The 14104-nt window shown below is 44.2% G+C and overlaps 1 protein-coding gene across 1 annotated transcript in view; it reads right to left on the reverse strand.

The window, feature by feature from the left end:
* Positions 1-13398, reverse strand: part of Colgalt2 (collagen beta(1-O)galactosyltransferase 2) — a 97517-nt gene extending 84119 nt beyond the window's left edge. The window contains exon 1 of the mRNA XM_048431066.3: positions 12800-13398. Within this exon, the coding sequence (XP_048287023.3) occupies positions 12800-13062 (263 nt within the window). The 5' untranslated portion in view covers positions 13063-13398. The remainder of the gene's footprint in view (positions 1-12799) is intronic.
* Between the last annotated feature and the right edge of the window lie 706 nt (positions 13399-14104).

The raw sequence follows: 14104 nt of genomic DNA on the forward strand, positions 1-14104 counted from the left end.
TCAATAGAATATTAAACTGACCATAATGGCTTATGTCAGTGATCCTGGCACTGGGGAAGCTGAGGTGGGAAGATTACCATGAGTTCAAGGCCAGGGTGTGCCTATGGAGTTACAGGATGGCACAGGCTATCCATGGTGTATGACTTTGTCTTTCAAAAAGGTATGTTTTCACAGAGGGAAAGGGGTAGGAGGGGTTCAGTGGGTAAGAGTGCTTTCCGCACAAGCATGAGGACTTGAGTTCTGATCCTCAGCACCTACATAAAGTCACATATGGCATATGCACTTATAACCCCGATACCAGGGGGTGGAGATAGGCAGATCCTTGAGAATAACTGGTCTTCAACCTAACCTCCAGGGACAGTGAGAGGCACTGTCTCAAAGGAGTAAGACAGAGAAAATGTAGCAGAACACTGACAGTAGACATCCTCTTTGTCCTCTCCACTACAATAGCTAGTACACACACACACACACACACACACACACACCACACAGAGAGAGACCGGGAGACAGGGAAGGAGAGAGAGGGGGAGGGAAGGAAGAGGAAAAGAAAAACAGAAGAAGAAACAAAAGAAGAAGAAATAGAAGAAGAGGAAGAAACAGGAGAAGAAGAAGGAGAAGGAGAAAGAGAAGGAGAAGAAGAAGAAGAAGAAAAAGAAGGGGAGGAGGTAGTTAAATGCAAACAACAGGGAACCAAGATCAAGGAAAATGGGAACAAACATGGCTCAGGTGAACACTTTTTAGCTGGGGGCAATCACTAGTTTCATCCCCTCCTTCTAAAAAGTTCATCAATAAATACCTTTCTTCTATAGAACTAAATGCTTAATTAATTTATTACATAAGGTAAGCTGGAAAGGGCAGAAAGGAGTGCCTTTTTATACTGAGCCCCAATGCAAGGAACTATATACAGAGGGTCAACCATCTGTAGTGCTGTCTTTAAACAATACATATTTGAAAAAAATAAAACAGTCACCATTAGAGAAAAATGCATGTTTATCGTCATATTCATGTCCACAATAATCTCTAATGGTCTTTGTATAGTCCCATTTAAGTCTTTTCCTTTCATTCATCTCTGATTTTATTTATTAGAATCAATAGAATGTATAGACTCTATTACTCTAGATAAGGGCTTGTTAGTTACATTGGGGAAAGAGCCTTTTTTTTTAAAATTATCTTTTGGATTTTTTTTAACCTTCCATTTATTCCTGCTCTGGTTTTCATTATTCCTTTTCTTATATAAACTTGGGGGCAGGATTGCTCTTGTCTTCCTAGTTCCTGGATATTTATCATTGTTAACCCGTTGGTTTAGGTAGCCATGGATTATCTTGCTAAGGTGAAAACTAAGCAAGAGAAATATAATATGCTTAGCAGAGTTTGAAATCAAGGGAGGCTGAGAAAAGCTAGAGGGGAAGGTGATAATTTTCTAAAATATTTTCAATGCTAGCTGTTTCAAGCCTTCATATTAGCTCCACAAAATCCACCCGAAATAAGCCACAGTCTGGCTGCCTGGGCGCTTTCCACAGAAGCTGCATTTGCAGAGGGAGAGCAGCCATGCCGGAGCTGCGTACAAGCTGGCTGCTCAATGGCGCAGCAATGACATGAAAATCCCTGATCCCACTTGGCATCAATTTTCCACTGTCTTGGCGGGTCTACACCATAATCACTGTGGTGTGTGCCACTTGGCCAAGATGATGAGGCTGGCTGGCCACCAAGAAACTGAAAAGCCTCCTATTCGCTCAGCAGGTCACTCTGTGTTGGGAATGCCAGGGCCCCAAATGTCTACAAACACATTTTTTCACAGATATCCCAGGAATTTAATTTCTACTGTTAAGTGACTACAAAAGTCTTCATTTCTCAAGACCTTAAAAAGGAGCAGTTTCTCACTGTAACTTTCAGTGAGAATACCAATCATTGCGCATCTTAGAGCAATTTCTCACTGTAACTTTCAGTGAGAACACCAATCACTGCCCATCTGAGATTCCTCTAGTCTGTGTCACATCTGTCGCCTGTGGGAACAAGAAGTTTGCAATTGCCCTCTACCTTCCCTCTCCAAAACATGGCCAGTCACTCTCAAAAGAGAGACTAGAAAGAGCCATACCCTGTCATAAGAATCCTCTTGGCACCCTGGTGGTGGTAGCACACACCTTTAATCTCAGCCCTCAGGAGGCAGATGCAGGCAGATCTCTGTGAGTTCGAGGCCAACCTGGTCTACAGAGTGAGTTCTGGACAGCCAGGACTACACAGAAAAACTCTGCCTTGAAAAACCAAAACCAAGCAAACAAAAACAAAAACGAAATCCCACCCCCCAAAAGAACCCCAAATGAACCAACCAAACAAACAAACAAATCAAAAATCATATGGACTATAAATGCATGCACTGCAGTATAATTCACTATTAATATTTATTATCATCATCATCATTATTTGGTAGCTAGTAGTCAAATTGGGGAGATCTCAATTTAAGGAGTCTTTCTCCAGCCCTGCATACACCTCTTGACTGACTTTAAAATAACTGAACCTGGAAGGAAATGAGCTATTCTAGCACAGGCAACACACCACTGAACCCAGATACTCATAAAAATCCTTTAGCAGAAGCCTTCCTGCAGGCCTGGCTTCCTGCCTCGTTCCTTATGCTTCATGTGCTTCTGACGTGTGTGTCCTAAGGTGTCCTCAAACGGGACTCGGAGAGCACTGGAGGGAGAACGTGGTTTCTGCATTCTCTTCACAGGCAAAATCTTAACGAGGCAATAGTCATCAGCTGGCTGAGTTTGTCAAACAGCTAAAATAATAATAACAAATATAGACTCATTCAGTGAAATGAACTTGTTACAAAGCCCTGAGTTTAGCCTTAGCAAACCCTCAGGGCCTTGTTAGTCAAAGTTCAAGTCTGAAAAACAAAATCTTTGCACATATGGTGTTCCTGAAGAAGAAAAGAAGTACTTTTTGGCCAAATCTAAAGTTTAATTCATGCGGCAGACTTGGTTAATGTCACCAACAGCAAATGTAGTTTTACGGGGCAGCACATTCCACTAAATTAACTAGAGCCATCCTGTGTAAATTCTGCATGGATTTCCAATTATTACCTATAACAAGATTTTTTAAAAAAAAGTTATAAACATTAACACAGCTTTTCTACTAGAAGAATGGATATCAGGAGAAAAAGTAATATAATCCTGATTTATTTACCACTAGGTCACCCGATGGCTATTCGCCAAGCCTTCCAGTGCTCAGCAGCTACTACTTGGGGCCTAGCCTGAGGAGGGAGTACCCACATTCCAACAGAGGTCAGGGACACCAAGTCAAAGACCCAGCAGGGACTTACTACAAACTCCTACAATGTGGGGCTGACAGGGACTTGGCTGCCTGGACACAGCTCAAGGACCAGCGCCGACGCAGCCTCAGTAACAGCTGTGGAGAAACGCAGACCTGGCCAGGCGAAGTATTCCTTACACAGGCTTATGTACTTTTGAGGCATTATAAACTTAGACATTTATGATATATAGAATTTGGAGATGCAAATTTAATTTATGTACAATTATAAAAATTACAAAAGTACTTTTTAAAGATTGATTCCGAGGGCTGGAGAGATGGCTTAGTGGCTAAGAGCACGGGTTGCTCTTCCAGGGGGCTTAGGCTTGAGTCCCTGCCCTCATACGGCAAGTCACAACCATATGTGACTTCGGTTCCAAGGGGACCCAATGCCCTCTTCTGGCCTCTAAGGACACCAGGCACACATATGTAGTGCACAGACACACATGCAGGCACAACCCTCATCCACACAGAATAGTAAAACATTTTAAATATTTAAAAATGGTGATGAGGCAGATCTTCTGGAGGACCAAGAGTCAGACAAGAAAGCAAGGGCCTGAAAATCACAGAGCAACAAACACCTATGAAACACTGGTTAGGAAACTGATTTGATTATGGCCACGGGAGAGGAAGATGGTACCGTCAGTATTTAAAGACCCCGATACAGAAAAGTGGGTTTCAAAACATTGTCCTTATGTAGGATACAGTCAGCACTTATATTTGGGTCAAAATATGCACATATGTTGACAGTTTCTGGGCAAATATGAAAACACTCTCATTGCTGTCACTCTCATTGCTGTCACTCTCATTGCAGGTGGTGAACAGTGGAAGAGAAATTTTCATTTCATTGCATTCTGACACACACTGACTGTTTTAATAGGGGAGTCTTGCCTTTTAACTTATAAAAGAAAAAAGTTCAAGTGAAAAGTTCTTGCTACATTATTCTTAAGTAAATATACAAGAGTTCTAAGGAATCCAATCTTTTAAGATATTTTTATTTTATGTTATGTGTATCTGTGGGGGGGACTATGTGTATACGTGTGTATAAACGTTAGGTGCACATGTGTGTATATGTGTTTGCACATGAGTGTAGTGCCCTCGGAGACCTGTAGACTGTGTCAGATCCCCTGGAGCTGGAATTACAGGTGGTTCTGAGCCTCCCAAAGTGAGTGCTGAGGGGATTGGATGTGGGTCCTCTGCAAGAGCAATACTTGCTCTTAACCAATGAGTCATTGCTCCAGCCCCAGATATAATTTTTAATCACAAATTTTGATATGTTAATGTAAATGTAACTAAATTAACAAGGCACTCCTTTGAGAGTAAAAATGTCAAAGCCATTAAATTTGCAGCTCTTGATGGATTATAGTTTTGCTTTAAATACACTCAGTGAAATCTCTTCATAAGATGGTGACTGGAAAACCATCTAACAAATACATTAGAGGCTAACAGCTTTCTCTCTGACTTTACTGTATAAGGTTACATATTGTGAAGAAACGTGTAGAAACAACCTTTCTAATCCCCTGCTATCGTGCCCATGAGAGCCCCATAATGGTCCTACTATACTGCTCTGTGGAGCGGAGACAGTGGTACACAGTGAAAAGACACAAGTGCACATTTACGTGTAGGGAAAGGGACCTCAGCACAACCGACAGCGTGCCTGGTTACAGAGCGTTCATTGTTTGTGTCTCCCGCCACGGGAGACAGCCGAGCAGGAGGGCGCAAGAAGCACAAGCCTGTGACCCAAGAGGGGCAAGGGAATGCAGAGGTGGAATCACTTGGATAACGACCTGAAGACATATTTGTAACACCAATCTCTTCTTAGGATAACTGGCATGCTTCCCAAACCAGGAGAGGCACGCCATAACAGAAACAACCCTGAAACCAGCACTCAGAAATTCCAAGTAGAAATCGGTTATCTCATCACGTTATTCACTATATAACTTACTGGGGGGGGGGGGGGGGGGATCCTTTACCTGCCCTGTGCTTTGGAGTCCACATGCATGTAACTCAGTAAGATAGGATGGGAAAATTTAGGGACCCTGTCAATTACAGCAGTTTGTCATCATTGGAGCAATGGGATTGGTAATATGCATTTGTTGCTTCAGTTTTTATTCGAAGGAGTGTGTAGTTCGGAAATCCAGCCACATTTTCAAAATTGGAGTTTGGGAGCAAGTCTGACAGGTTTCTCCAAACATTGCAAAGACAATAGAGTTTATGGGACAAGCAAATCTAAGACCACCCACCAAAGAAGCTGAAAGATGGGCCGCTTTAACAATAGGGACCTAAAATGGAGCCACCAGACACGTGCAAAGTTCGGGTTTAATTATTGCTGATAGTCACACTAGGGGAGCTTTCTTTTGGTTGCAGGCAGCAACTTGCATCCATATGCACGACACATGCCTTTTAGTATTATTGTGTTCCCGTGGACGCTTCTAAAACAGAGCTGAGCTCACTAACTAGTTCAGTGCCTGAGCTAAGTGATGAAATGATCAGGACAGCGGAAGAGAACCACAGAGCCCCTGGTGTCGGTCAAGCAGAAGAGACATTTCTCACTTGGAGGGAACACTGGTGCGTTTATCTTCCCAAGCTGGGTCAACAGACAGAAAAGCAGGAAGGAGAGCTAATGGATCCTGTATTGCTCTAAGCAGACCACGTCTACTTTGTGTGCACATCAGTCGCCTAGCTCCCATTCCGACTTCACCATGTGCTGCCCTTGTGACCTTCAGGCATTACCATTCTCTGTGCCTCAACTTCCCCAGACATGAAGTGAGGTGGTGAATAGGCTCATGATGGCACAGAAGACTTAAGCCCCAGTCCGCCAAATTCTAACTTATAAGACCTAGTCCCATTCCAAATTATCATGTTGGAAAAAAGAAGAAAAAAAGAAGAGAAAGGCAGAGAAAACAAAATACTATCAGGAAGGAGATTAAAGAACTATCTATTTCTTCACCAATCCCTCATCGGGCAGAAGGCTGATCTCCAAAATATACAAAGAACTCAAGAAATTGGTCATCAAAAGAACAAATAATCCAATTAAAAAAATGGGGTACAGACCTAAACAGAGAACTCTCAACAAAAGAGTCTAAAATGGCTGAAAGACCCTTAAGAAAATGCTCAACATCCTTAGCCATCAGAGAAATGCAAATCAAAACGACTCTGAGATTCCACCTTACACCTGTAAGAATGGCCAAGATCAAACACAATGAGGATCACTTATGCTGGAAAGAATGTGGGGTAAAGGGAACACTTCTGCATTGTTGGTGGGAGTGCAAACTGGTACAGTCCCTTTGGATATCAGTATGGTGATTTCTCAGAAAATTAGGAAACAACCTTCCTCAAGACCCAGCAATAACACTTTCAGGTATATATCCAAAGAATGCTCAATCATACCGCAAGGACATGTGCTCAACTATGTTCACAGCAGCTTTGTTTGTCATAGCCAGAACCTGGAAACAACCTACATTCCCCCCACCCAAAGAATGGATAAGGAAAATGTGGTACATTTACACAATGGAGTACTACACAGCAGAAAAAAAATAATGAGTACATCTTGCAATTTGCAGGCAAATGGATGGAGCTAGAAAACATCATTTGAGTGAGGTAACCTGTTGGGGACCCTTCCCCAACTTCCTGGGTTATGGATTCCCTGCAGAAATCAGGACACAGGGGATGCAGAGTAGGAGATGCAACCGCATACTTTATTGTAAAGCCAGTGCTCTTTTCACAATACTCAAATCACAATTCAAACTAGGTTCCCATAATACATGAAAATAGTTTCATAGACTAGTGACTTGGTTGCAAATAATTTTAAGAGCTTTGTGCCCTAGCTAATCTAAACAAAAAGCTCGGTGTTATGGGAATAACTCTTGTTGTAATATAATATGTAAAAACACCTCATCAGAAGACAAACCACAGCCTAATCAGAGCCTTTGAACTACAGTGCACATCTGTGTTCTCAAGAACTGACCATTGGCAAGGCGCTCTACTGATGGGAGAGGTTTGCCTCCTCCCAACTTGGTCTGCCAAGCCTATCATTAAGAATGTTCTTTCAAGTCTCCCTTGCACAGAGTTTTTATGCAGTTCAAAACCAGCCCTCTACAGTAACTCAAACCCTGAAAGACAATTATCAAATGTACTCATTCCTAAGTGGCTTTTAGACATAAAGAAAAAAAAAAAACAGCCTACAATTCACAATCCCAGAGAACCTAGACAACAAATAGAACCCTAAGAGAGACATACATGGATCTAATCTACATGGTAAGTAGAAAAAGATAAGATCTCCTGAGTAAATTGGGAGCATGGGAACCATGGGAGAGGGCAGAAAGAGAGAGAGGTGAAGAAAAATATATAGCTCAATAAAAACAATTTTAAAAATGCCATATTCTACAAAAAATTAAAAAAGATATTAGAAATTAGATAAAGAGGTTATTCAGAAAGATTGGAATATGATAATTCACTTATTAACCAATTTGTTATTTTGGTGTGTAAAAGTCAGACAAATTGATAAAAAAAAAAGACACAAACAAACAAGCAAAAAGAACCATCTATTTTCACTGCAGGCTAAAGCTTGTCTTTGAAGGGATAACAGTGCATGCCAAGCTTCTGGCAAACTATGACATCATCTCCACCCTGGTGCTAAAACCCAACACTGATAGCAGTTTAAAAACATACTTACATTAGTGTATCTAGTTGAGCATCTGCCAAAGTGTTCTAGCTTGGCCATTAAAATATGGAAGTAAATTCCATATAACCCCCAAACAATGCAGAGATAGAGGGCAAAGCATTGGCACTAATTCCTCAGAACAAGCAGACGTCAACAAAATCTCATCACTCTATTTAAAAGTATAAAAAAAAATGGTTCTCTGTTTAGTATAATACTTTGCACCACTCCACCAGCTGAAATGCCTAAATTGTTCCACAATCACACCACAGCTATTGCCTTGTGGCTGCCTCCCCATAAGCATCATAGGCTCTCCGAAGGTCTTTTATTTTAGATCAAGTATTTCTTCTTTTGAGTCAGATGTGCTCTCTGATGCACGGGCCTTACTGAAATCACAGCTCTGGAAAGTGGAAGGACGTCAGTCTTTTCCTCTATTGCTACGGCCGCTTGTGCGTGGCAACACAGAATTAAAGAGAAGGCATTGAAGCTCACTGCCTCACATCCCAGAGTCTCACAGGCTCCGTGGCTCAGCACAGTACTACACGTTTTAATGCATAGGAAATTCCTGCCTTGTTTCTTATCCCAGGTTGTGATAATTAAAGAAAAGCAAGTAGTTTGTTGAGTTTTAAGATTACACAAGAGAATTAAAACAAATGCCCTTTTGCTGCTGTGAAGTGTATCTCTGAAATAAAAACATTCCAATGTTCAGTCAACACCCCAACCCCTCAATGCTCATCAAAATAAATACATTTTCCAAAAGCAGAGGTTCATACACCAGTTTGTTGGTTCCCATATCACCTGTGTGTGCAGTATGGGTCAGGTCTAGAAAGCTGTGTAAGGGAATCATGTGGCAAGGAAGTCTTCGTGTGGTCCATGGACCAGTCTCTCAATGACAATGTGTGCTAGGGGAAAATGTCTTGACCGTCAATGATCGAGGAAAGAAACCTTATACCATGTTCTTCCGTCCATCATCAGAGGATGAAGGAGAAGAGTGAGTCTGTCTGCCCTGGTGAGTTGCTGCAACGTGACTCAGTGAAAGCTAGCATCCCAGACTCTACTCGATGATGCTTGCTTGAAGACTCTCAGTAGCTCGTGGCCTTTTTTGAAGTTGATAGGCATAGCCTGGCACAGCAGGCATCCCGTTTGGCATCTCAGATGCTGAGTATGTCTTAGGTTTAACAGTCAAGAAGAAAGCAACTGGTAGAAGTTCCTACGGTTACAACATCCCATTGTGTGATGTTTTGATTGAATTTTGACAATAAAGCTTGCTTTGATTCAGAGCACAGAGCTAGGTACTAGATGACCAAAGTTAACCATAGAGATTTTTGAAGACTGAGGGCAGATAGAGAGACAGGAAGAAGTAAGGATCTCAGTCCTTTTGGATGGAGGTCCCTAACTGCTTCTCCACTGCTTCTCGGATCATCCGGGTTTTTATCCCAATATTTGACTTCCAAATTTTTTATTGATAAAGAATAATTAGATAAAATGCATCAACATCTCTCAGAAACATGGTTTAGGTAGTAAATTTGGACCTTCCCAGACAATACCCTTTTGGGGCAGGTCCAAAAGCTGGCTGTTCCAGAGAGACGCATCTTGAGGACAGCTGTCATTATACTGTTCGCCTGCTATAACCCATCTGCATGGAAGCTCTGGTGAATGCTCCGAGTCTTTTGTCTCCTAGTTCCCTCTTCTGGAAGACTTCCTTTGCAGAAGAAATCCTCTCGGAATTCCTGTTTATCCTTCAAAACTCAGTTCAATCTTACTATCAACTTCTCCAAAAGGCTTCAAGGCCACATATGCTCCCCAATCTGTTTAGAAGTCCTTTCATGCCACCCTCCCCCACGACAGCTAAATACCATACCAATCATGTTACTGCTCTATGAAAACGTAGTGTTTGGGGAGCCACAAAGTGGAGCCACACTTTGTTCAATTTTACTTCAGATCTAATTGATTGAAAGTACCTAATAGTTAGAAGAGAATACTTTAAAACTGACTTTTTAAACAGATTTATTTTTTGTTCATTTGTCCTTGTCTCTGTGTATGTGGGTATCTGTAGACACCAGGAAGGGGCATTGGATCCCCTGGAAGCGGAGTTTCTGGTGGTTGCCAATGGTCATCTATGGTGCTAGGAACTGAACTTGAGTTTTGTCCTTTGCAAGAGTAGCAAATACTCTTAACCACTGCCCGTATCTCTGGTCCCCTATGAACTAGCACGTTTGTTGTTATTTAAGGCATTGCACAGAGCTTCTAAGATAGAACCAAGCTTTTCAAGATAAGAGTCTCTAGAGATTGTTCATATCCTCATCCACATCTTGGGCATCTTCCTCAGTCTTCTCATGCTGGTAGTGGTGGTTTGAAAGAAAATGTCTCCCAAAGGGAGTAGCACTGTCAGGAGGTATGGCTTGTTGGAGTAGGTGTGGTCTTGTTGGAGGAAATGTGTCACTATGGAGGTGGGTTTTGAGGTCTCATATATGATCAAGATACTACCCAGTGTCTCAGACCACTTTCTGTTGCCAGCCAGATACAGGACTGTCAACTACTTCTCTAGTATCGTGTCTGCCTGCAAGCTGCCATGTCCCAACATGATGATAATGGACTGAACCTCTGAACTGTAAGCCAGAAACCCCAATGAAATGTTTTTCTTTTATGCGAGTTGCCGTGACCAAGGTGTCTCTTCATACCAATAGAAACCCTAACTAAGACACTGACCACAAAGGATAAGGACAGTGACGTGGACCTTGAGTGAAGAAAAGGGGAAAGAGGCGGCAAAGGTCTATGTAGAATCAATATGCACCTCATCTAAGCAAGACACCAGTGTTCATGTGATCTGGAACACTCATGGAAGTTAGGATAGACATCGCTTGCTTGTTGATTCCAATTACATCACAAAATCTGCAGAATTCAGGATCTAGAAAGAATTTTTTTTCAGTCATTTTTTCAACTCCTTCAAACTCGTGAGAAATCAGTATCTATGGATTCTATAGCATGTGGTCCAAATCACGTATCAAGCTATTGAGAAACAACTCAGATATCCTAAATTCTAATTTATAATCTGTAAATTTTACTTATCCCACATTCCTAATCTTCCTACCTTTTTTAAAGAGTTGTGGAGTCTGTAGACAAACTCACAGGTCAAATTTGTGCTTTACCTTTTGTAGTGGTCAATACTGATGGCCAGTTGGATTAGATTTGGATCTAAAATCACTATGGGAAGACACTTCTGGCTATGTCTATGAAGGGCATGTCTATGAAAGAAGCAAAGACCCCCACTAAAGGCGGTACTGTTCCATGGTTGGGGGTACTGGATGGAGTAAAAAGAAAACAACAACATCCATCTCTCTGCTTTCTGACTGGATACAATGAGACATCAGGCTCCTGCAGCCAAGCGTCTCTCCCCACCCCCACGGTGAACCACACCCTCGAACTGTGAGCGCTCCCTTCCTTACAATGCTTATGTCAACACACCATTTGTTAATTCTGTGACCCAAGTGACTCTCCAGGCTTGCTTCTCCTCTTCCTAATTTCTGGCAAATACTGTAAGGCTTTAAAAAATTAAATAGCGCATAAAAAACCAAAACCCTATGTAGAAGATTTCTTTTGCAAACGAAGCAGGAAGAGACTCTCAATTTAAAAAGTCTTCTGGCATGGAAGTGGTTAAAACACACACACACACACACACACACACACACACACACACACACACACACACCGGGTGCACCAGCGTTCCCGCTTTCTTTGCACACAACACGCTCTTCTCCGTGGGAGCAGTCACGTATGGCAGGGTGTATGGCGAAGCAGCGTGCCCACAGTGCTGTACTGTGCCATTTGTTTGTTTTCGCACTGGAGTACCTCTCCTACCAGGTACTGCGAGCCTGCCAATTCCTTCCTCCTCTCTCTGCCCATCTCTGCTTTAGGATGCGTCTTGTCTGGGGACAGCTCCCTTCAAAGCCCGCTCCAGAGTGACCTGAGCTGTTACTCTCAGGGATGCGAGCAAGGCTTGTCTGCCAATCTGAAGGCTAGTCTTCCCTGGCAAGCTTTTACTTCCGTAGACCATCTGGAGCTTCTCGAGTCAACTCTACACTAACACTTGGATTTAAAGGTGTGGAACCCAGACTGAAGTCCAGAGGAGGAAGGGAATAGACTTCCCTTGATTCCCGGTCCTAATCAACAACAAACACAAGAGGTACCAAGCTGACAAAACTTGGCTGTTTATCCTCCCCAAAGCGACTCCATCGCACCCCAGCAGAAACCCCAGAGAACCTCACAGCAGTTTGCATCTGCAGCGGGAATGTGTCCCAGGAGGCTGAACAGGCAGGAACCTTCTGGAGCTCCCAAGGAAGACCGGCCCACAGTGTGGTGTGATTGGAAAGACTCCAAACAAAGCGATGTACTCTCCATCCCTGGGTTTAGAAACCCCAGGGAAAAGCCAGGAGCCAAGCTAAGCAGGGAACAGGAGCCTGGCACCTGCAAGTCCTGGAGCCACCTCTCCAGCCTCTGCGGACCCTTTTGCTAGCCCAAGTTAGGTTGTGTATGTGCATCTGGAGGCGACGGACACTCTCTCTCCTTTCCCTTCGTGACTTGGGGGTACAGAAGAAACCTCGAGAATTGAAAGGGGGGTTGAAAATCTTCCTAAGGAGGTCTCCTCAAATTCCTTATAGTGAGGCGGGGGCGAGGGGTGAGGAAAGTCAAGACCACCGGATTCTCGCCCATATGTTCCCACATCTCCCTCCCGGCCCCACCACCCGCGCAGCGCAGGACCCAAGCCGACAGCAAAGATGTTTGCGCGCCAGGCTGCCCTCCCTCCGCGGTAGCCCGGGACCCCAACCCGCTTACCAGATGGCCATCCTGTTCTTGGGGTAGTCCAGCCGCTCCAGGCAGCCGAGGAAGTGAGGCAGCGTGTGAGCGGCATTGCGGGCGAGGATAGCCACGAGCACCGTGGGGCTCTGCAAGGGCGACTCGGGGAACGCCACCAGTTCCTCTCCGTCCTCCTCCGAGTCCGGCTCGGCAGCGAAGCGCGCCCAGCAGCCGCGGAGGAGCAGGGCGGAGGACAGCAGCAGCAGCAGCGCGCAGGCGACGGTGGCGCGGCGCGCAGCCATGTTCCGCGGCTGGCTAGAGGCGGCGATGCTGCCGGGGGCGCCGGGGATGCGGCTGCCCCGGGACGGCGGGAGCGCGCACGGGCACCGACTTCTGCTGCTCCCGGGACCCACCACAGTCCAGTCTCGGCCCGAGTCCTCTGCACGCCAACTCCCCGCAGTCCGTGCTCACTCTGCGCTCCGCCCCGCGGACAGACAGGTCGCCTTGAGGCTGTTAGTCCGGAGTTCCACGGAAAGTTCCCCTAGCCTGAGCTGCGCTGGTACAGCTGAGGTCTGCGGCTTCCTCCAGAGCTGTGAGGTGTGGCCCTGTCTGCCAATGGGCGTGTGTGTGTGTGTGTGTGTGTGTGTGTGTGTGTGTGTGTGTGTGTACATAACGGTACAACCCCAAGAAAATTTATTCTGCTTTTGCAAACCGCAGTCTGAAGTCCTTCATAGTGACGCGATGGATCCAGGGTTTCATAAAGCACCTATTGACAGATGAGAGTTTTGAAATGGGAGGTCTCCCTAGCCACCCAGGACTGTGGAAAACAATGTTATAACTTCTACAGAGGCAAAATGCTTGTTCAGAACACAACTTCTCCTGAAATTCATTCTTAATGAAATAAATGCCCTAACACCGCATTTGAATACTTGGAGAATTTTAGACCTCAAATCAGAACCCTGAAAATAAAAGGAACACTATTCCAGGGGCCCTTTTCTTTCTTTAAAGAAAAAATAAAGGGGTTTCAGTAAGAGCTCTTAACAGCTGGTCCAGCTCTCCAGTCCCAGGGTCCCGGGACTTCCTAAGTAAGGAGGTGTGGAAGAAAAGATTCACATGCCCACTTCCGGATAATGACGCAAAATGACAAGAATAGAAAGACCCAGGAGTCAAAGGGAAGAGAGAATGAAGGGCAGAAGAAAGGGTGAAGGTAGAATACTGTCTATCAGCGGGCAGGACGAAACCACTCTAGAAGATAACACAGGGACCAGAGTAACCGTGGCATGAAAACCACAGCCTTTGATCTGTGTGCAGGCTGAACTGGGGACCCTGGAAGTTCACGGCCTT

Source organism: Myodes glareolus, chromosome 5 (genome assembly GCF_982192425.1).
Source record: "Myodes glareolus chromosome 5, mMyoGla1.1, whole genome shotgun sequence".
In the NCBI taxonomy this organism is placed as follows: domain Eukaryota; kingdom Metazoa; phylum Chordata; class Mammalia; order Rodentia; family Cricetidae; genus Myodes; species Myodes glareolus.